At 40.3% G+C, this 23,626-nt stretch overlaps 1 protein-coding gene across 3 annotated transcripts in view; it reads right to left on the bottom strand.

Moving 5' to 3' along the window:
* The window catches only part of lrba (LPS-responsive vesicle trafficking, beach and anchor containing), a 229,719-nt gene that overhangs the window by 178,460 nt on the left and 27,633 nt on the right, over positions 1–23,626 (bottom strand). For all 3 annotated transcript variants that reach the window (XM_088008919.1, XM_088008921.1, XM_088008927.1), the window contains exons 8-23: positions 23,291–23,437; positions 22,941–23,138; positions 21,653–21,786; positions 20,458–20,566; positions 20,188–20,340; positions 19,075–19,243; positions 18,500–18,579; positions 17,548–17,610; positions 17,091–17,188; positions 16,861–16,953; positions 15,171–15,279; positions 14,869–14,950; positions 10,475–10,598; positions 9,587–9,779; positions 399–1,670; positions 85–305 (exon numbers count right to left, since the gene is read on the bottom strand). In XM_088008919.1, the coding sequence (XP_087865045.1) occupies positions 85–305; positions 399–1,670; positions 9,587–9,779; positions 10,475–10,598; positions 14,869–14,950; positions 15,171–15,279; positions 16,861–16,953; positions 17,091–17,188; positions 17,548–17,610; positions 18,500–18,579; positions 19,075–19,243; positions 20,188–20,340; positions 20,458–20,566; positions 21,653–21,786; positions 22,941–23,138; positions 23,291–23,437 (3,245 nt within the window). The remainder of the gene's footprint in view (positions 1–84; positions 306–398; positions 1,671–9,586; positions 9,780–10,474; positions 10,599–14,868; positions 14,951–15,170; positions 15,280–16,860; positions 16,954–17,090; positions 17,189–17,547; positions 17,611–18,499; positions 18,580–19,074; positions 19,244–20,187; positions 20,341–20,457; positions 20,567–21,652; positions 21,787–22,940; positions 23,139–23,290; positions 23,438–23,626) is intronic.

The following is a 23,626-nucleotide window of genomic DNA, read 5'->3' as shown; positions in this document are numbered from 1 at the left end:
GACTTGGTAAGCCTTTATTCAGTGAATCAATATAATGGTAATGGCAACATGAGGAGAATGTGAGCCGGTACGAGGGCTCCTTACCTCCTCCACGCCTGAACGTCCGTCTCGATAGAGAAGAGTAGGTCGGTGAGGAGGCGCTGATGCATGTGGGACCAGCGGAACTCTGGGATACGGAACATGGTTGAGCGAGGAGCCGAGGTGCTGCCGTCTTCTGGCCGGCCTGCTGGACTTCCTGCTTCCCCTGCTTCCCCTGCTGCGCCTGCTGCACCTGCTGCAGTTGTGGTTTGGCCTTGGTTTGATTCCTGCAGAGTTACACCAACCAGACAGAACTTTAACCACCGAGCAGGATTCAAGAACATTGATTCTAATGTCCGGATCAATGAATAGATGCGTACCGTAATAGAGGTCTCCTTTAGTTCAAGTCTCTCCGTGTCCACGGCAACATTTGCCACATCCAGCCGGGCGATTTTGATCTCTTTGGTCTTTCTGACAGGATCTGGAGTCTTGCTGGTGCTGGAGCCGGGGGTGCTGGTGTCAGGGGCATCCGGAGGGGTCTCCTCTGCGGCGGACATATTGGACTCTGAAGGCTGGCTTTGTGGAGCTGCCTCTGGAGCTGCTGCCGCCTGTTGGTCTACAGCAGCACCTTCTGACTTAGAGGAAGACTCCGGAGCACTAACATTTTCTTTGGTGGGTTCCTTGACACTTTGGTTAGCTACTTCAGTTTTTGAAGCGGGACCTTCCAAGCAAGACACCTGGTTCTCCACAGAGTCCTTCTCTTCTTCTTCTTCTTCTCTGATCACAGTCTCTGTTTCCTGTTTACCTTCTTCCGTCTTTGGCTCCTGTTTTCGGAGGTCTTTTGTTTTGCTTCCATCCCCTTCATGCTTGTCTTCCTCTTTTTTAACAGGCTCTCCTTCTTCGCCCGTAGCAGCTGAAGCATAAGACGACTCTTCTTGGCTGTCGTCCACATCGCTCGGGTTGATCTGGTCGCTAACGGATGACACATCAACCAAGTCCTCGTTGAAGATGGAAGCTCCGCCCACCACGCTGTTCTCCAGGGGAGCTGGAGGTTCGGAGGACATCTGCTTGCTGTCATCTCCCTTTTCAGAAGTTACACTTGACTCTTCTGTTGAGTGTTCCAATGAATCCCCTTGTTCATGGTGGGCTACCTCTGCCTGCGCGTCATCCTTTGTTGGGGCAGCAGAATCCTCTTCCGTTTTTGGACCAGACGCTTCACTCTGGGCATTCCCTGACGTTTCTGCATCATGGCTGCTTTTCTCAGATGCTGGCTCAGTCACTTCATCTCTGTGCACCGCAGTGGAAGTTTCTTTGTCAACGTTTGACTGATCACCAGAAGACAACTCCATTTTCTGCTCTTCCTCAGCGCCGGCCAGGATGTTGGACACGGTGATGGACGGTTGGTTCCTGTCCTCTGCAGCCTCCACAGGAGTAGAGGTGATGGTGGAACCGGACCCTTCATCTACTGTGAGCTGGACGACCGTCGAGGGCGCCGTCTCTTCAGCAGGCGACCCGTTGACAGATTTGGTATCTTCAGAGATTTGGCTCACTCCAGAGATGGTGCGAACGGTGCTGCGAGAGCTGGTGGACCCCTGGTCCTGGTACTGACGGAACATGTGGGACAAACTTTCTTTGTGCTGCTCAAAGGTCACCTGTGAATGTACAGTTCATAACAATGTTAGAAAGAGGGCTGGACAATAAAGCAATACCAATATGTATTGCGATAGACAAGATCAATGTCAACAGATAATACTTCTGATAGAGATATTATTCCTATTGAATTCCAATTGAAAACCGCACAGTATCCTGGGGGATGTAGGCAGAGAAAAGACTTTAGTCGCTCAACCTCTCACATCCAGCTAAGCAAAGGAGGAGGAGTCAACTAACTCACTCCCACACTCTTTGGTTACCTAGCAACAATCTGCTGAGTACCGTGCACAGCATCAGTTTCAGGATTTGCCACTGTGCCACAAAACTTTAAAAGTAAAAAACAGTGTAGAGAGAAAACTGGATAAAAAAGTAAAGCTCAAGTCAAAAGTCTTTCAGATAGGTAAAACAAGAAACTAATCAATAATTATCAATATTTACTGTTACCTTTTCAGCCATATCATCCTGCTCTAGTTAGAAATATAACTATTGTAAATGCTAACCATTCTGTGTGCATGTTATACAGAGCTGTAAAATTAAAGACTTTTAAGCTGTAGACATCTGGGTACAGGGCAATGCAATAAAATATAAAGGTTGCTTCCCTGCCTCAAATTTTTGAAAACAGTTTAAACACTTACTCCAAACCAACCCCTGCAATTGTGTAGGGGGGCGGCTTGGGAAGGAGTGTTTCTGTTTGGGCATTCAAACAACACACAAACCCACAGAGCATCAATCTCACAACTCCAAAGACTTCAAACTCCCTGAAAGCTTCGAGTTTCTCTCCCCGGCTCCACTTCTTCAGACCATAAGCTTGATTCATTGTTAGGCTGGTCTAAACTGGCTTGCCTACACAGATACCACAACTGTTCCTCGAGTTTACAGGGAATGGTCTGAAAATGAGAAAACACCGAGTTGCAAGGTATGACAATGACTTGTTGATGTCAGAACGACAGACGAACTGCTTGAAGATGATGAAACGACAAGTTGCTCGAGTGATGAAAAATAACATCCCTGAATGCTCAACATGCCGGTCCTTGAAGCAGATTAGCTACAGCAGCAGGAGACCACACCGGCTGATGGTTAATTAGACAGCTGAAAACAGGAAACGGAGACTATAGTTTGGATCATAAAACCTGGACAAACGCAGGTTGGAAAATGATTCCCGGTCCGTTGAGTCTCAATCAAATGTGACACTCCGAGCATATCAACAATAACTAAACAGAAAACAGGGCAGAAACCCAGGCAGCCATTTTTGATCCAAACAGATGTCGTATATGGAGCTTCCGCTCTCCCACTACACCAGTACCACCCCCACATTCATAAAATCCTACAAAAATGGATCATTTGCCAGATTACCTATTCATGAGAAGCTTGATATTTTTCTAAAACACTGCATTGGACACTGTATTTAACATTTCAAACAAATGATTTGACAAAAATGTTTTGTCCATCAACTCTAGACAATACTCTATACTGGTGCCAGATGTGTGAAAATTTAAAGACTGTTTGAAATATCTGATAGTTTGGATAAATAAAATGTAATGCACCTTGAAAAAAAGGTTTTATTTTTATGTCTCAAATTCACAGGCTAAGAGGAAAATGCTAATTTAACAAAATCTAATTCAGGAGTAAACATGTCAAGCAATAGAATAAACAATTGCATGATAAATTAAAATCAGTTCAATAATATCTTTCTGATTAATATTTTTTGATGGTCAATTATGTTGTCACATCATAATCCATTTTACATATGGTTTCAGTTATACATGGTCTTTATTTGTTTTTTTTATTTATCATTTTTGGTTGACATGTTTTAGTTTTTATCTTTGTAAAATTAAAGTTTATTGGTCACTTTCATCATTATGCCATTGTAAATATATTACATGAAAATGCTCTCAAAACAGTAAATAATTTCTGGGACAATTCATTATTCAGCAAAATGTGCTATTGTGACAGGCCTATTTAGGAGGCCTTTTGTTTTCTTTAAACAAAATGGATCCAGAAATAATGTGACGTTTTAATGGACTAGGATGACAGATAGAGGTGCATCTGAACAAATAACACCATGGAAATGGTCAGCAATAGGTCAACGATGACAAATATGTAAAAATAAAGCCAGATTTTTAAGCATATTCTTAGTCTATATTGTCAAAAGTCTAACTCCTCAACTTATGACAGTGAACCCAACAGCAGCAGCAAAATAATCTCAAAATCTTTGAATCTCAGTACATCATCCCACCACTGGGACTGTTTGTGGATAACCGCGTCATATTTAAAACTTCTCTCTCGTAAGCATCTGGCTGAGGCCCATTAACCTCCATCAGTCTTCCTATCATCTGATACGGGTAAACCAGACTGCTAGTCTATACCGACAATGGTCTGCAGTGGCATGTGAGGAAGAACCCGTCCATGTAAGCAGTCATAGATTAGCAGCAGATACTATTAGTTTCTGTCTTTTAGCTGTGCTGAGTGCGTGTCCGGCATCGGCAAATCCTCCCACGCCTAATTTAAGACCCTGTATTAATCACTTGGTTTGGAGCACAGAGTCGAAGATGGGGCTGTGTGTGTGTGTGTGTGTGTGTGTGTGTGTGTGTGTGTGTGTGTGTGTGTGTGTGTGTGTGTGTGTGTGTGTGCGTGTGTGTGTGTGCAGGGTTGGTGGGGGGGTAGAAACTAAACCTACTTGGCTGATTTTTCACCTGAGGCTATTTAGACAGAAGACGGGGAAGAAGAAAAAAAAAAGAGGAAACCGAGAAAAGAACAAACATGAGAACGCTGAAGATGAAAGAAGAAAAAAAGGAAAATAAAGAAAGTGAGTGATTGAGAGAGGAAGAAAGGAAAGAGGGAGAAAGAAGCTGATTATTTGTAATTAATTAGGCGTTATTGTTCTAAATTAGCCCTCTACATGGGCGCTCATTAATCTTCTGTAGTGGGAAGCAGTGACTGGTAATCTATAGCCGTTTTCTGAGTGCCCAGCCTGCTCTAAATGCACCAGTCTTTCCGTCTTTCCGCCCCCCCATCCCTGCCTCTCCGTCCCACTCTCCCAGTGATCACACCAGACGACCTTCCAACCCATTAGTTTGAGCTTAATTTGGCATTCATCATTTTTAGCAATTAAAAGGCTGCATTAAGACTGCACTGCTGCAGACATTATGCAGGAAAGTGGCGAAGCACATAACATCATAGATTAAGGATGCCGTCTGTACATTAGGATGATGTATGCTGGTCTTAAATGGGGCTCTGCAACAGATCCAGTTACCACCAGACAGAGGTAGAGTGTGTGTGTGTGTGTGTGTGTGTGTGTGTGTGTGTGTGTGTGTGTGTGTGTGTGTGTGTGTGTGTGTGTGTGTGTGTGTGTGTGTGTGTGTGTGTGTCTGTGGTTTCTGAAAGAGCATTTAGCTCTGCTCAAAAACACAGAAAGTGCCCTGGGTGGCTAAGGCATCAGTGCTGATCTAATCTAATTTCGGTCTCCTCAACGACTCGGCCGGTCTGGCCGTAGCGGGTTATGGAAAAATGTTAGGATAATGTAGAGGCTTTTCTAATTTGACAGCTAACATGGTATTAACTGGGTGCAACAAGCCCAATTCACCCGGTCCCTTAGCGTCTAATGCCAAGATACAGCAGAAGGAGATTTTCCTACAGTGGGCAAAGATGATATTTAATGACGATACACTGACAGGAAACGTGGCGTCAGTTTTTCTGAGAACAGTCAATAGTTGACAACTCAAAGTATCACAAAAAGTCATGGCATAAAACCACCAAGTTCCCTTTTACTTTATAAAACTTTATAGAGTAATAAACACGAGGCCTGTCACAATAAACAATAAATCAATTTATCGCATGATAAATTAAAAGAAACTATAATTTTCTTTAGCTTGATTTATCGTTTTTCTCTTTTTTCTCTCTTTTTACCAAAAACTGAATGATAAAAGTCATCAATCTGGTCTTTTGGGCTCTATCCCTTTTTTTTTTTTTTGAAAGATAATTTTGTTTACACAGACTTCATAATCCGTTTTATTTGTTGTTTCTGTTTTATTATTTTCTTATTTATTTTGGATATTCCAAATGTCTTCCAGTTCCAGTGTTTAAATGTTCATTAGAATTTAAAGTTTACTGACTGGAATGTGTTCTTGCATTATAATATTGTTGCTATATCACTGAAATGGTCTAAGAACAACAATATTGTTGTTCATCACAATAAGTTCTGGGACAATTTATCGTCCAGCAAAATTTGTTGTGGTGATAAGCAACACAGCACCATGCAGGAGCTGACACTACGCATTTCCACTGGGCACATTTATTTCCTAAAAAATCTAATTGCACAATTACATAGTCAATGGGAACGCAACAAGCGGTAAGCCGTTTTGTGTTTAACTTTTTTAACAGGTATGTGTCATTGAGATTAAAAATACATTTTTCAAAAAAGACCTGTCCAAGAAAGGCATAACTCTGAATGATCAAAGCTGATCAAGATTAGTCAACTATCTACCATCCTACTTTCATAATCGATCAGTTTTTCTGCTTTGCACCAATTTAAAAGAACATTAAACATGAACTGGAGTTTTGCTAAAACAACATTGCAACATTTCAGGTTAATGGCTTAATACAATCAACTAGTCCTGCTTCTGCTCTCCATCTCTTTGGAGTCTGACATATGGACTGAAGCCAGCTGATGGTAGGAGAGTGAAGGGCAGTGGGTCCTTCACACCTCAAAGCTCTCCGTTTTGGCGGGCTCCTTGATTCCCAGACTGCTTCTGGTGCAGAGGGGCACCTTGAAGGGAATGCGTGAGCTGAGAGTGGGAGGGCTGTGGTGTCAGTGGGCCCACCTGCTGGAACATCTGTCTGTTCACATGACACGCATGCAGATGCACTACTTTGCAGATGACTGACAGAAGTATATGCATAAATGCACGTTTGCAAAAGTGATGTCAGCTTTAACGGCGTTTTAATCTGAATAGAATTGGAGCTCGTACAAAAATGTGCATGTGCTGCTTTAGCTTTTTTTTATTAATTGTTTGTGCAATTATTTTTAACTACAAAATAAACTGTAATGTTTGATAAAGCCAATGCAGTTTTGATCATCTCATTTATTAGGTTTAAACAAAGCTACAAAAATAACCAAGGCTTGTATCAAAAAATTAACCCTAAACCTCACGACGGCAAAACCTAGAAAGACTCATGTTATGTCTGACTGGATTTCAGAGTCCACATCTCTGCCCTCCATGTACTACATTAAAAAATAAATCTAGACAAGAGAAAAATGTCAAATGTCAGTGCTCCATTTTCAATGCCAACAGGATAGTTGGAGTTAAGTTTGGCTATAAAGGTTGAATATTCAGAATGTTATGAAGAACTGACTAAGCTCAGGTAAGTAATTTACAGTCATTTCATTTGTTCTGGACGGAGTTTTGAGGCAGGTTAGAAGTTTTGTTTTATTAATAACTTTGTGCATAAGCAGTGGGCTTAGCAGGCCAACCTCTGCAGAGCTTCACCTGCTCCATGTGTGGATAATGGATCCCAATGTGGCTCACAGGATAGTCTTCAGAAATGATATCAGGGGACGATGTGTTGCTTCTAGAGATGGTTTAGCCTACTTCCTGCTGTCAGACTGGTGCTCTTTGGGCCATTTCTTAATTCCACATGGCTAGAAGAGAAACTGAACCAAAAATCCATTTTGGTGAATTAATTATAGTTCATTCACGAATTAATAACAGGGTGGTTCATTTATTTCTTGAATAAATTAAGTGATTTGAAAACTGTATTTTGTATTTTCACTGGTTATTTTAGATTACAATGTGTAGATCTGAAACATGAAAGTGTGACAGGAAAGCAAAAACAGAAAAAAGAAAAAATCAGGAAGGAGGTAAATACTTTTTCACAATAAGCATATTTGGAAATCCTTGCTTTTTCTGTATGTTTGATCAAGTATAGATATTAAAAATCTAAATCAATAACTTTTGCTGTAACTATCTATTGCTAAGTAATTCCATCAGATTCAGGACCAATTGTTGAATTTCTATTTTGCATAAAGCCAACTGGATCATTTTAAATGTTTAGGTTTTACATTTCATTTGAAATATTGTGATGCTATGAAACTATAATTTGAATTGTCTCAGGTTATCTGTCTGAGATTATAATTTGCTGATCTGAAACCTGAAAGTGTGACGGGAAAGCAAAAACAGAAAATAATCTGTAAGGAGGTAAAAAATTTTCACTCTAATGTTCTGCACAATTTACATTTATTTGGGAACTATTGTTTCCTTGGACTTTTGCTCAAGAATAGATATTAAAATCAAAATCAATAGCTATCATAAATGACATTACTGTAAGTGTAATTATTGCTGAATAATTTTAGATGCAGGAACAATTCTTGCATTTCTCTTTTACATGAAAGCAATTGGATCACTTTAAATGTTTAGGTCTTAAATCGAGTCATGCTTTGAAATGGTATTTTTACACAAAGCAATGATACAGTGAGTCTCTCGTTCTGGCCAAACTCAGTCTGTATGTGTGCATAAAGTGCAGATATGCATTTCTGCACTTGAGCCCAGGCGGCTCCCAGAGGGACGTGTGTATTTATGAGGCCTTGTTCTTCCGATTGTTCTTGCTTTGCAACCATGAATATTCAATGTGCTCAGAGAGAAGGGCTTGCTAGGAACCCAGGAGAGGAGGACAAAAAAAAAAACTGTGGATGGTAACTCACAATCACCCAAACACAGACACACCGATGCTATCACACACACACAAGCACACACGCGGCCCTGTGGCGGTGGGAGGAGAGAGCAACAGTGACAAACAACTCTGGTGCTAGAAAGGTGGCAGCAAATCTATCAAACGGGACAATAAAATTGCAATTGAGTTTCTTTAGGTTTTGTTTTTTTTCGTAGCGGATGCATGCGTCCTGGTGGCTGCAAATAACACACTACGGAGGTTCCAGGACACTGCATGTGGGAAAACTCTACTGGATGTTTCTGAGCAGGAATTAGCTTTAAATCCTTAATTAAAAACACCAACATTAAAAAAAAAATAAAAATCAGCAAAAACTACATTTTGTTACTGATCTCAAAAATATCATCACACACTTTTTTTCATGATCTTTGTATCTTTTTTGTTACACCGAGATACACATCTTCCTTCACGTGGAGGAGTGTGTGTGCCCCCTGTTGGCCAGCAGCGCTCACTGCACACACACCCCCCTCCCCACACACACCCCCAGAGGGTTACCGACGCCCCCTCATATCACGAGCACTTCTTTAACTCCACTCTCAATCTGCCAGCTTTAAAAGCCCCCCAGACCACAATCTGACACCGGCCTCAATTATTTCGCTGCCCTGGAACGGAGTTGTGTAACGTGATATCAACAAAGAATTTCTGAGGCACTGTTTTGAATACAACTTATGGAAATAATAAGTGCCAGGAGTTTATTTTTTATCTGTTCGGCGTGAAAGAAAGAGACTCTTTACATAAATAATAAAAAAAAAAAAAAAAAAACATTTTAAATGGCCGTAGAGAGGGATCCATTCCGATCGGGTCGCGTTGTAACGAGCTTTTAAACGATAATCAGCGGAAAGCCTCGGTGGTTTTAATCTGATGGGCGAGGGGAGCGAGGCTTCGCTTCCAGTGGGAGTTACCCAGCCAGGCGACGGGATGATGTCTCTGTGATGAGCTGCATGTGGCACACAGGGACTGACTTATTGCTCTCATTTTCACTGGAGACCAAGTGAGGATGAAGGTTACAGTTACGCTGATGTGATGACTGTTTAGGTTAACTATATTGCTGCAAGATGTGAGTGTGTGTGTCATGTGCAGTTGAGCTTATATGAAGAGACGCCATACAAGTAGGAAAAAGGGAAGAAAAAAAATGCGGGGAGCCTACAAGATACAGTCAACCTTTGTGTGTGTGTGACATAATGAGCACTCTGACCTTGGAGTGTGTGATGGACAGGGTGTCCACCCAGACGCGCCAGCCGCCCCACTCGTACTTGATGGCGTGGTAGAGCAGGATGCGGAAGACGGCGTAGACCATCTCTGTGATTTTCTGCTCCTCGTTGCTGCGCGGGCTGACGAAGCAGAGGGAGAGCATCCACTCCTGCCACACGGAGCACTGCAGCAGGCTCCTGGAACGACAGCGGGCCCCGGGCATGAGGGCCAGCCTCCAGTCGGGTGGGGGAGCCCCTCCGCTCGGCCGGAGGCTGGCTGGTTATTATAGTTTTGGGTTTTTTTTATTGTAGTTTCATTTTAATGTCGTCATGACTTTTCATTTGTCTAATTCAGTTCATTTTATTTAGTGTTTGGAGTGTTTTAGTTTGTTCTTAACCGTTAGTAAATATTGTGCAGTTTTGTTTTGTTTTTATTAGTTACAGTAATAGTTTTAGTTTGCATATTTTGGTTAATTTTTAGGTGCAGAATTCAAAAAGGTGTTGTGATTAAGTAAACCTCAATTGGGTAATAAATACTCAGCAGAACTATTTTCCAAAAAATAATCAAAATTATTTTTGAACAAAAACTTATTGGTGTTTTATCCCAACTTGCCATTTCTGCACACTATGTTATAGTTCATGGAGTGACATAATTTGACAACAGCTGATATAAGCTGCTTGTGCAGGGGATAAAACAACTTCATAGCAGCTTAAGGGAGAATAATGTAGCTAAAATTTCAGTACGTTTTAGTTTTATAAACGCACAATATAGTTCCTGTTATCGTTTTTTTCCCCCCATTAATTCCCGTTTTAATTTATTTCAGTTAACGAAAATGTTTTCTCAGTTTCAGTTTTCATTAGTTGTAGTTTATTAGAATAACTTTGTGTCTTACCTGCGGTTCTCTCGGCTGTTATTGAACAGCTTGATCATGTCTGACAGGAAGACCCGGCGGACCTCCATGCTCTCAGGCGACTGGGGGCAGTTCTTCAGCAGAGCAGCGATTACCTTCAGGATCTCTGGGAGAGAAAAACAACCGTTTCAACAAACTGCAGGGGGAAAAAATACTTTTCTCTTTAATGCAGAAAATGGAAACCAACCATAGAAACCAAGCATTTCTCCTTCGTTAGCCATTTTGAAATAAAGAACACAAAGGCCTTCTCTACAGTGAGTCAACACAAAAGTAGTCAGTCAAGTTCCCAAGTTGAAAGTATATTATTTGGACTTTATGTGAACAAAATGTGGCACATAACTGAAGTGGAATTGAAAAATGTAATTAAAAAGAAAATTACCAGGGTGAATTTTTCTCCCATCAAATCTAACAAAATTGGCGTCAATCGTTTGTGCAGCGAACCAAAAACAAAAACAGCGGCACGATTTCTGTTTGTGTCGGTATCAATTCAAAGATATTAATAATGTTTCCAGAGGTCATCAAAGGTCAAACAGCCAGTGCACATGCAGAAATTTAAACAACATATGAGGTCAATCAACTGTGCCATGTTTGTGCAGCAAACATTTTCACTTGTGCTTTTCTAATTTTTAAGATTTAAATTAAAGAGAAAAGTTTCCAGAGGTCACCAGAGGTAAACCTGCCCTACACCAAATCTGTTTGATTTTGAAAACGTGGGAGACCTTTGATGACCTCTGGAAACATTTGTTAATATCTTTAAAATGACAAACAAAAATTTGTGCTGCACAAACAACTGACATCAATTTCATTTGATTTGAAGGTGGGGGATGGAGGGGGGGGACTTCACTCACTGTCTGCAGCCCCTTGATCAAATCTAACTGACAGCTTGGCTGAAGTTATAACTAAAAATCCCAGCAATGCATCATTTCACAACATCTCCTGCTCAGATCAGTTCCGTCATGAAGGCCTTCCACTTCCACACAGAGTATTTTCAACATGGACGCATATCAGTCTGTGTTGAACTCATCGGGCCGAACAACCAAACACACCTTCAGTCTCAGCCTCCATAACAGACCGGAGGAAACCGAGAGGCTGGAGCTCTGAAACGGTTACGGTGCTGCGTGAACAGGCGAGCCAGGCTGCGCGCACACACACCCACCCACACACCCACACACACACACACACACACCCACACACCCACACACACACTCCAGAGAGGCTTTGGCTTGGCTTAAACCAAAGAGACTGACTGTTTAGATGAATTATCTAGACAGTGTCAGTGTGCATTTGCCCTCAGCAGAGAGATGCTGGGGCTTGGATTTCACTTGTCTCTTCAGACCTTGGTGCTAACCAAATCCCCCCACCCGGTCTCCTCCTTCCAGACGCTCGTGTTGTTTCTACGCCTTAGTCACTCAAATTATGAGTCGCTGAACCTTTACCGCCAGAAAATTACCCCAGCATGTATTTGGAATGAGGACAGAGGGGATGGCATGAGTCCTCCTTTTTTTTCTCTCGTTTTTTTTTTCCATTTGCTCTTGGTTCTTTCCCCCCCTCCAAAGTTAATTTGAGGGAAATGCTACTTCCTCGGTTTGTTTGATTGGCTCTGACGTTACTAAAGACTGCAATCAGGGGGCCATTTTGGGAGTTTGTCACAGATTAAATCAGGAGAATACAGAGCAAAGAAGAAAGAGACCAGCGCTCTGTAGCATGAGAGCACATGTACTAAGGTTCTCATAATTTAAATATATATATGTATAGATATATATGGCCTGTCCAGCATGGCTGAGCAGGAGAGTTTTTAACACAGTAAAGACCTGGAAGATAATCAGTGTGCGACTGCAGCGCAGCCTGTCAGATTAAGGCTGGGTGGAAGTAAACCTCGGTTGTGATTACAGCGAGCGCTTACATTTCAAACTGATTAAAGCCGTTTTGAGCGTGTGTGTGTATAGAATGCATGTGTGGGTGCAGAAGGAATGGGATGAAAGAGAGCCGGACCGGTTTCTTTTCTACGCTGGGGAAAAAAATTTAAAAATAAAAAAAAGAGAGAGAGAGAGAGGAGCGCCATTTATTTTTCAACATGTGAAAAAAGTTGAAGCTGATTGAAAACTGGACAAAAGTTTCTGCAAAAAATTTGATTAAATTGCAGATTTCGACTGAAATTTTTTGATATTTATCACAGATATCCAGTTAACCATGAGTGTGCATCTATCAGTCCATAACTAATGTTTATGTTTATTTGGTTAAAGATTCATGGGCCCGCTACAAGAGTAGATGTTGCTGGACAAGAAATTGTCCCAATAATTAAAATAAATGCCAATATTTTTGTTTTGAAACCATTTTCAAGTAATAATAATAACAACTACAATAATAATAATAATAATTCAAATTTGCTCTCTCAAAATTCAGTTTTGCAAACACCATTTAACACTGCAACTAGAAGGTGTTCAACATATCCAAAATAAAACATGAAAACCAAAAACAATAACTAAAACAAAAATAAAGGCTAACAGTCTGGTTTTATCAGCTTCAATTTAAAAAAAAATCTATTTTGCTAAAAAGATGAAATTACATAAATCACAATCAATTTTGCTGGATGATAAATTTCCCCAATAATTGTGATAAAGAGTATTGTTTTAAGACTATTTTCAAATAATATATTGACAAAGTTTGCCTTCTCAAAGATTAACAAAACTTTAATTTTGTAACTGGAGCTGGAAGATGTTTGAAACGGAAATGGAAATAAAAGCTAAAAACACCTGGAGCCATAAATAAAATTAATTATGAAATCTCTCTAAATAATTTCTGCTTCAAAAAAAATGTAAATCAATCAGAATGGAAATGTTTGAGGTGATGTTAATTTATCATGTGATTAATTGATTAATTGCTTATTCTGACAGGCTTCGTCATTATGTTGGGAAGATGAAATCCTGCGGTGGTTTCTCTCATTAATATCACATGGAGGTGAGTTTTCAAGCTGGTCCTCTTTGCTTCATTATGTTGAGGTAACTGAAGCTTGATCACTGCTTTTGGTCAATAATGAGACTTTTAACTCATTATGTAGAGTTCCAATCTCTCAAAAATGTTGAGGAAACATTGTTTTATGATGCGATTAATAATTGAGTTTAGCCGATTTATAAAAAGCCGGTTCACAACGAATGACGTCTGAAAGTCGTTTACAAAAATAAACGCAGCTGATTTATTGGTTTACAGACAGAAATCTAAAGTCGATCCAATCGGATTCAAAGTCAGTTCCACATATTTTGGCCAGAGATATAAAATAGCTTATGAAGCAAATAGTGAAAACAATACCGAGTGATCAAACTACCTCATCCACTTTAGATTGCCAGATTAAAAATCTCATCAACATAAATCAAGTCACTTATAATTATGATATATATAACTACATTTAATCGTCTGGAAAATTTTTGCCATTTTTCTGAGCCATTACATTTTAAAAACATTGATTGTGTTCTAAAAGAAATGGAGCACTTTTGTTTGGAAACAAATGTTTTTTCCATAATCATCAACATTTTCTCTGTGTTCATCCAGACTTGGAAGAAGCTCAAAGTTCTTTAAATGAAGCCAATCGTAAAAAACGTTTAGGAATGGAACAGCAGCATGTTCATAGTCATGTTGTCCTAAAAACAAAAAAATATTTTATTAACTATGAAAAAGTAAAAACATAACAGACATACAAGCTTGTCGCAATAGATCAATTAATCACATGATAAATTAAAAGGAGTGTGATCATTTCCATTCAGATGATTTATATGTTTACAGACTTTGTAATCCATTTTATTTATGCTTTTGGTTGTGTGGGGTTTTTAATTTCCATTTTATTTATTTATTTTTTGCTCATTTTGGTTATTTTTTTGGTTATTTAAAATATCTTCTTCCTGTCCAGCGTAAAGTTTTCTTTACTAAATTAAAGTTTATTTATCTTTTGAGAGGGCGAACTCACTTTCTTATCAGTTTATTACTTAAAAATGGGCTCAAAAGAACAATAGTTTGGTGTGGGAGTTCAATCATTTCTGGAACGATTTATCATCTGATAAAATTTATCGTGACAGGTCTATCTGCATATGATTAAAATGTAAAAAAAATAATAATAATAATAGATAATTTGCTAAAACCATTTACTCCATTCATCACTCCTTTATTTCAAACCAATCCTGCCAGGAAACAACAGAGAACCTCGATAAACCAAGCATGAGTGTGGATGTGTCAGGCAGAGTGTTTGGACCATCCTAATGTTTGGATTACATCGGGGGTCCAACAGTCACAACACTGTTGGACACACACACACACACACACACAATCTGAAATTTACAGCACTGGTGTGTTAGTGGAACAGCCCAGCGACGGAGGGAGGAACCTACGCGGGTTGACGATCTTCACGGAGGAGTCGGGGTCTGGATGCTGCTTGTGGATCACCTGGGTGCAGATCTGCTCCATTAGGATCTAGGAGGGAACACAGAGTCAGTCAGACGGGGATTCAAGCTGGAAACGTCTGAACGGTGACAAACAGCCAGCTGGGTTTCATTTGTGACGAGAGTCTGAAGCTTTCCTCATTTACAGCTGAATTTAACACAAACACACAACTATTATAGCTTATTATAGACTTTTTTATTTTTTTATGCCTCGAGTCGTGTGAGCTTGAAGTGAGCCGAGGCAGACCAACCTCAAACAGGGTGTTGTAGGTCGTCATGGTGAACGGGTTGGAGTGGAGCATCAGGCGTTCGGTGAGCAGCGAGAAAAGGCCGTGGGTCAGCATGACCTCAGACTTCCTCCTGATCGGGGGGTGGGGGGATGAAAACAGGGTCAAAGGTCAACGGAGCAGTGGCATTGTTTGTCCAAAAGTATTTCAAGGACAAAATATCCAGAGTGATAGAAAAGATATTTAGCTTCAAGCAGCATGATGCAGAGAGAGTAAAACGTCTCATATTTTAAACTTCATTTTCAGATCATCTTAATGATGAAAAGGATTATTGGCTTTAATCAAACTTTTTATTAGTCTGACTGTTACTGTACAGTGTGAATGGTGATTCTGATGCATAATAACGGAACTTGGCTAAACATAATGTTTAGTGGTTTTCTCGGTTGCTGACTCCGTGGTGTCTTCTATGATTTTGTGCTTTTATGATGTAAAGATCTTTGAACTGCCTTGTTGCTGAAATGTGCAACACAAATACACTTGATTGATTGCTTGATCTGAATCCAGACAGTCTTCCGACTAAAACGCGAGAAGGAAAAGCCGTGGAGAATCAGCCGTCGCCTGGGAAACAGATTATCTAGACGTCCTTTAGGTTTGGAGTTTTACTGTTTAACGTCATTAATCCTAAAATCTTCCGTGTTATCCCAAGCTGATTTAATCCTCAGACTGAATGCTTTCTTTGATTAACTATAATTCATTTTAAATTATTGCGTTACTCATACATTGTTTTATTGCTCTGAATAAATAAGCTTTATTCTATTTGAATCTAACGTAGATTTTAGTTTGACTTTACTTCTGTCCTTGTTTTCTTATTCTTGGTTGGAGTTTGATCGTCCTTACAAACGTTTCAGACTCTGTCTCACGTTTCCTCTGTTCTTCCCTCCATCAGCCTCATTTGGTTCATGGTCTTCAATGTTTTCCTCATGTTGACCTGATATTACCTCAAACTGCTTCTCAGCATCACCACATGCTAAATGCTGGTTCAGTAAGAGTAACAAACTATCAAAATGCAGACTGCTGCTTTAGTCAATATATTTGTTATTTTAAGTAATTTTATGATTTTTTTTTTAATGAGCATGTTAGAATAACTTTCTGATTTTTATTTTTTTTTTTTACCTAAAAATGTGATAAAATCTTCCTCTAGCACCACAAGGAACCTCTACCAGTATTTCCCTCAGTGTATTACAAGCCTGGCGGGCCACCAGGCTTTACTTATGCCCCCACCAGGCTCGGCATTGCTTATTTATTTAACTCTTTTTAAAATGTTTGCATTTTTTCAGACTTTACAGCTGGTGTTCAGGTGTTAATCTTCCATTCTTTCAATAATAAATAATTATCAAGTGATATTTTCAAATTTCCTGTCAACTAAACATTTTTTAACTCAAAAACACGACGGACCGCTGGATGAATGACTGCCGAGCGCACCAACCACCAGACTTAGCAAGTTTTCTGGAGGAAACCTTGCTCTATTATAAACTAAATGGATCATCTGTAGAGTTCATGATGAGCACAACATTTTCTGTGGCGTCTACTAGACTGGAGCGCATTTGGAGAAAAACAGAGGAGGAAGCACAGAGAAGGAAATGCTTCAGAGATGGGGAAACATTGAAGAGGAAACAATGAGGAGAGGAGGACATGTTGAGGAGGAAACACTTACTTTGCTGATAAGCTCTTCAGAAAGTAGCCCATGACCTTCAGGGCCTGGACTCTAATGCCTTCATTTTTGGAGGCCAGCAGCTTATAGATAACCCTGTGGGTACATTTTAAATTACATGTCAAATAAATAATAACGAGCCAAGTCTCACACTAGCTTAAGTACATATCTGAAATACATACACCATATAATAACCACTAAAAAAAAAAAAAAAAAAAGTCTATAATAATCACCGGATTCCGTTTCTCTGGTCGAAGGCTTGGACCATGGTGCCGGGGTGTTCAGACATCAGAGCCACCAACAACTGCAGCACATCCATCAGGTTTTCATCCTGAGGAACAGAGAGGAACCAGGCTGAAGCTGAATCTATCTGCAGCTATTTAAGATCAGCTGCCTGATCACTCACAGATACCTGCAATCACACCTGCAGTAGCAGCAAAACGTTCAATAACAGAGTTGATGCATTGAAGTTGCTTTTTGAACAGTATTTTATTCCTCCAGTACATCAAGCTGAGCATCTTTATTTTACTGTTTTGTAACTTAAAGTGAAACAAATCCAGATATGATATGAAAACAAGCAGGTTTTAAATATTAAAATCGAGTAAGAGAGCCTGGAGTCGCAGTGAACGTCTGCTGCAGGCTGCGGCAGTGACATGTCGCCATCTGGTGGTCAAGTCTTTGTCTGCTCACCTCGTGCATGGTAAGGAGGTAGTTGAGGATGCTCTGCAGCTCGTCTTCCTTCACTCCATGATCCTGAAACAAATCCACACCTGAGTTATACCCAACCTGCCTGTCCTCAGCAGGAAACTGTTTAATGGTGAATAAAAACAACTTTAATAGTTGTGTTTGTAAACTTTGTCCTAACTTTTTAGGACAGTTTCCAAGATATACAATTCTAATACACAACTTTCACTAGAGAACCAGTATATGGGGTTTTCTCATTATGGGATCTCATACAAGGTCATTAGAAAACTTAAGAAAATTAATTCTTACTTTGTGAACCGATTATTAAAGGGGCGGTATTATGCGTTTTCCAGGTACAGTTACATAGTACATAGTTTTTACAACACATTCAAGTAACTATGTTAAGTTCAGTTGTTAAAAAATGCTATACAGATCAAATATGACTTAAAAAAAATTGACTGTAATTTAACGAGTTAAAATTGGGTCTCTGCCTTCTTAAGAAAATCCTGCTCTTTCTAAAACTCCCTCTTTAGGAAATTATCCCAACATGGCTCCTCTATTAACTCTTTAACAACGCTTTTACCAGCGTTTCACTGAAAAGTAGCTCCTACTATGAGCTCAGCAGATGCCCAGTTCCACCAGGTGTTTGCTAATTGCTGCTGGCTAGTCTGAAGGAGCTGAGTGGAGGACTGCTGCTCTGTGAGGCAGAAGCTTGGAAGCTCAGCAAATGCAGCTCTGAGGAGGAACTGGCAAATCTAGCCAGGCGATTTGCTCAACTGAATGGTTACTATGGAGATTAAAGGATTTCTCAAAAATTCATAAAAAAAAAATAAAAATAAAAAATCAAGGAAACTCCAGGTATGTTTTTCATGAAGCAACACCTTCAGAAAATGATGTAAAGCTGAAAAAAATCTAATTTATATGATTATATTATGCTGCCCCGTTAAAATGAGCTTACCTTCATAATGAGCTGCTTGATGAAGAGCAGCAGAAAGGCTCGCAGAGAGAGCATCTCCTTCTGATTGGGCCGCGGACCGTCTGAAAACACACACACACACACACACACACACGCACACACACACACACACACGCACACACACGCACACACACACACCATCAACTGGGTCTGTTCCTCTGAATGCCTGTTTTTCACTGCGACAGGAAAATGTGTTGACATGCCAAAGCTCCTTAATGAGAATAAAAATAACCTGAAATATGTTCGTCTTAACAAATCTTAATATATTTATTTTGTCACCCCCAAGACATTTAGCCTCTCTGTGAATCAGCCTGGAGCCAATTGAGAAACTTCGGCATCAGTAGTAATAGTTCAATGAGTAAAATGACTAAAGAAATGTTCACTGCAATAATATGAGAAGCTGAGGTGATACGGAACTTTATTATTTCTGCTTATTGCTCCTAAATGAAATTCTACAAGCTGTTAGAGCGTTTTCTCCTGTTTTAACGATGACCGTCTCATTAAAAGCAAACGCAGAAAACAATGAAGAAGAAGAAAAGAACAGGAAGTGGTCTTACCGACGCCTTTGGGTATGACTCCGCTGCGGTCATGGGGGTTGACGACCCAATAGAAGTACTTCAGGGTGTGCATGACCTGCAGCACGGTGCCCACCCTGCGGACGGCATTATAAATGGTCACCGTGCTGATGAACTCTGTCGCCAGGTAGGTGTAGAGCATCAGCTGCACCTGCACAGACCAAGAAACATGATTTCATCATCAACTTTATTTATAAGGCACTTTAACGGCAGCCGCAGCTGAAACAAAGGGCTGAACATTGGTAAAAAAAATTAATAAGATAAAAGAAAGCATAAAAATAAAGTGGCAAAGCTAAGCACACAATAATGAATGAAAAACTCAATTCAAAGCACAATAAAACTACGTAGATGAACAGATAAAATCAACACCAAAGAAGATTAAGTCAAATCAAGTCTCAGTTGGGTTGAAGGCCAGTGAGTAAAATTAATATTTCAGACAGAATTTAAAAACGGACAGTGTTTCAGCACACAGGCAGGGCTGATCTGTGAGGCGGACGCTCGAAAACTGCAGCTCAGAGGAGGAGCTGCGTCCTCGAAGGCGGGGCTAGGCCCACCTAAGCATTTGAACAGCTGAATGGTTGCCACGGGAGATTAAAGAATTTCTCAAACATACACGAAAGAATCAAAGTAACACTCCAGGTATGTTTTTAATGAGAGAATAAAATTATAACACGATGTCAAGCTCAAAAAAGTTTTACATAATAAGACATCTTTAAATAAATTATAATGAATACAACATAGGTTCTACTTTATGTTGGTCTAAAAAATAAAAGTCTGTCTGTGGATACAATGTGACAAAATGTGAAAAGATTTAAAGGGCAGGAAAAGTTTTTCAGATCAGTCTACAGTTATGATTTTCTAATTTCTCAATAATCCTCTCAGGAGCTTCTGCATGTTTCCCCAAAAGATGTTTTGGCCTTGAACTAAAAAAATATGAAAAGTTATAAAAGAAGCTATGGAAATAAAGAGGAAAAACTTTAAGCTCTGAGCTCAACGCTCATTAGCTTGGTGTACTTCAGAGACTAGTCCATCTCCAGAGCTGACTCAGATCTGTAAAAGCAGGAGCTGCAGAGTTTATGGGTGTGGTTGTGTTACCTTGGGCGGGGCGTGGATCCAGATGGCTGGGTTGAACAGAATGTGATCGCACAGCTGCTTGAGCAAGTAGATGCCGTTTTGCAGGTTGCTGAGGTATCTGGAGAAGGTCAGGACAATGTCCAGGACGGGCCGCGTTACATGCACCTTGGAGGACTGCAGCACAGAGATGGAGGAAAACATGGAAACTGGGCTTCAACTGCATCTTCTTACAAAGGTAAGGCTAAACGGGAAAACATCATCCGGACAGGGCCGGCCGTTTAGAGAGGTCACCTTCTCCAGCGTGTAGCCGATGACGAGGAAGCCCTTGCAGGCCAAAACCTGCTCCTGCATAGCCACGGAGTTCTTCAAGAGCTCCATCATGAAGGATAGCAGCGTGCAGCTACTCGCCAACACACACAGAGACAGGACAGCAGGGAGACAGACAGCAGCTTAGATAGAGACAATAATCTGTGAGTTGCTGGGAAAGCTCACAGATTATTGTGAGTTTTCCCACAAATCTTATGGGACATGAAGGCAGGCTGGACTGGAGTGTGGTGAATACAGATCTCAGACCAACATTGACCGACATATTTGATGTGCATTGATGACTTTGGTGATGGCACTCATCAAAATATAATGTTTGATACAGTTTTTTTTTTCAATTGTTAACTGTATGGTGCTTTTTATGACTTTGCATTTTGTGTTTTTATAATGTAAAGCATTTTGAACAGCCTAGTTGCTAAAATGTGCTACACAAATAAAGTTGATCTACTGACAGACTGGAGATGCACAGATCAGAATCTGAATCGGTCCAGATATGGAAAAAAAATTCTAGTTCAGATATCGGTGCCCAATCCATAATTCTATACTTTGTGCTCTTAGCAATGCTTTATTATTTTATTTTACATCATATCTAGAATTCCTAATTGCCTTTTCTGAACCATTTGAAAGAGTGTTTCTTACCTTTCATTGTTTACACATTTCACCAAGGTCATCAACCTTTTGTTTTTGTCACTTTCAGATTCTTTATTATTTATTTCACATTGGCTGTTCCACTCCTAATTGCATTGACTGAATAAATTAAAGTTGTGTTGTTTTCACATGTTTGACGCTGTACAGGTGCAGAGTTAGCAAATACATTTGTAATTCACTACATTTATGTCTGTGTGTAAAAAAAAATAAAACCTATATTTTTAGTAAATTCAGCTCTGTTTTTCTGTATCGTGTCAGCCGACGATAAACCTCAGATATCGGTATCGGAAGTGAAAAAAGTGGATTGGTGCATCCCTACTCTAGACCAAACTATAAAAACTGAGACAGATTCATTTCTCAGTCAGAAGGTTGTAGTAAAACCAGTTCTTTCTCTGTAGAGAGAATTTAATGACATGCAAAACTGAAGCAAACATCAACTAATTAACTCTGAACCTGCTCATAAAGCTGTTTCGCTGAGCAAACTGAGAGGAGACGCAGGTTGTGAGGTTTTTACCAGACAGATGTGTCGGGCTCCTGACTGCTGGGCTGCCAATAATCCAGCTGCGCAAACAGAGGGAAGAGGACCTGGACGCCACCGATGGAGTGGATGCCACTCTGCACTGAGTGAGTCACCACAGCCTTCACGTCCTACAACACACACATCATAGCATTACGAGACATTTTTTTTGCATTCATGTGAAAGTCATAAATTTCAATGCTGACAGCGTTGAGGTCAGAGTTGCATTTCATTACTCAAAAAAAAAAGTCGAAACAAATCCTGATCAACAAATCCTCCAGTTTCCCTTGATCAACTCCCACAAAAATATGAATTTTTTTCTCTAATATAACAAGCGCCATAAAACTGAAGAGCAGGTGCATAATATTTTCCTTTTAGGGTCAACGTTTGGTACGTTTAACTGGACAAAACAATCTTTGAAATCAGACATCAAAGTAAACCGGAAATCGCAAGTGGCTGTTAAAACCTTGATCTCTGCATCTCCACTTTTAAGTTTATTATGAAGTATCACTACTATTGAGTAACATTTCTGGTTGTTCTACCCACCATGAGTAACTTCACTGATTGAAAAACAAGTTTGTTTTAACCAAATAATCACCAGACACAGAGCTGCAGTTTTTAAAGCAAATGTTGTGAGTTTATTATTGATAGAAACTGATTTGGAAACATTTCTTTTACCTAATTATGTCATTTTGTAATTATGATTTTTATATGAATTATTTTCATACTGGTATTTAAAATAAAAAAATTTCCACAAAATATAAATTTCCAGTTTATATATTGATGATGTGAATATTAAATGACTGATAGCTTGTTCAGTTACTCAGTCCTCCAGTCGCCCTTTAACAAAATACATTTTTACTCTTAGTTGAATAATTTGTTGGATGGCTACCTTTTACTTTTACTTTAGTAAAAATATGCTTACATAGTGCTACTCTTACTTGTGTACAGTGCTTGGGTTCTCTACCCAGCTCTGTATGCAACCGGTCCATAACTAATCTGGATACTTAATATTTAAACATTTGTTATTGGCTAAAAATGAATTGTCGTCATTATGGTTGTCTATCCTGACAGAACTTGTGCTGAAAAAACGTTCCCCATCTCCACAAAACTGAATAAATGGGTCATAGATTCATTCATATTTTACTCAGAGCGTGTGTGTGTGTGCATACTGGGTGTGTGTGTGTGCTGAATGAAACCATATGAACAGGTTCTAACAGCTTCAATCCCAACAATGGGCCTTCTTGTGATTCCAACCCCAGCTGAGCAGGGAGTGTTTGGTCACCTGCAGCATGAGAGCGTGTGGGGAGTGGACAAAGATGGAGGCGTTGTCCTTCGGGGAGGACTCCAGGCAGAGCTGGGCATCTGTGGCACAGGGGTTGTAGGTGAAGGCGATGCTGGAGGCCAGCTTGCCGTCGTACAGCAGCGTCTTATGATGCTCCGCAAACAGCAGGTCGCTCTCCGCCCGGTGCTTGAATGTTCCCTGCATGACAGGAAAGAAGAAAAAATTGATGGAAATGTGTCGGATGAGGGGAGATTCGGTTCCAACGGGTTTTTTCCACGAGTCTCTTTCATCTCCTCATATTCAGTCATATTCTGCAGTTATCAGTGCACGTATTGTGTGTGAGCGTGAACCTGGTAGCCGGGGCCCAGCTGATAGATGGCCAGGATCTGAGCAGCGCTGAGAGCTTCTGCAAACAGGTAAACGGCGCCCATCTGTCCACAGAAGACACGGTTCACGTCGGCCGTCTCAGACGATCCGAGGAAGCACTTGTCAAACGTCTGCGGGGGGAAACGAGCAGAGGGGAGGAGGGAGAAGGTAAAGGGTTAAACAAGCAGATCCCTGCTGGCTGATCTGCCTCTGATCATCAGTGAACCAACAGCAGGAGGGCTGAGAATAAACAGGCCTGGCTCAACATGGAGCCTAACGTCCAACACAGGGTCAGAACAGTTTGGGGTTTTTCACTGGGG

Source organism: Poecilia mexicana, unplaced genomic scaffold, assembly GCF_051168715.1.
Source record: "Poecilia mexicana isolate PSO_F unplaced genomic scaffold, ASM5116871v1 scaffold_2, whole genome shotgun sequence".
In the NCBI taxonomy this organism is placed as follows: Eukaryota; Metazoa; Chordata; class Actinopteri; order Cyprinodontiformes; family Poeciliidae; genus Poecilia; species Poecilia mexicana.
The sequence above is the reverse complement of the archived record's forward strand: the minus strand, read 5'-3'. Positions and strand labels throughout refer to the sequence as shown.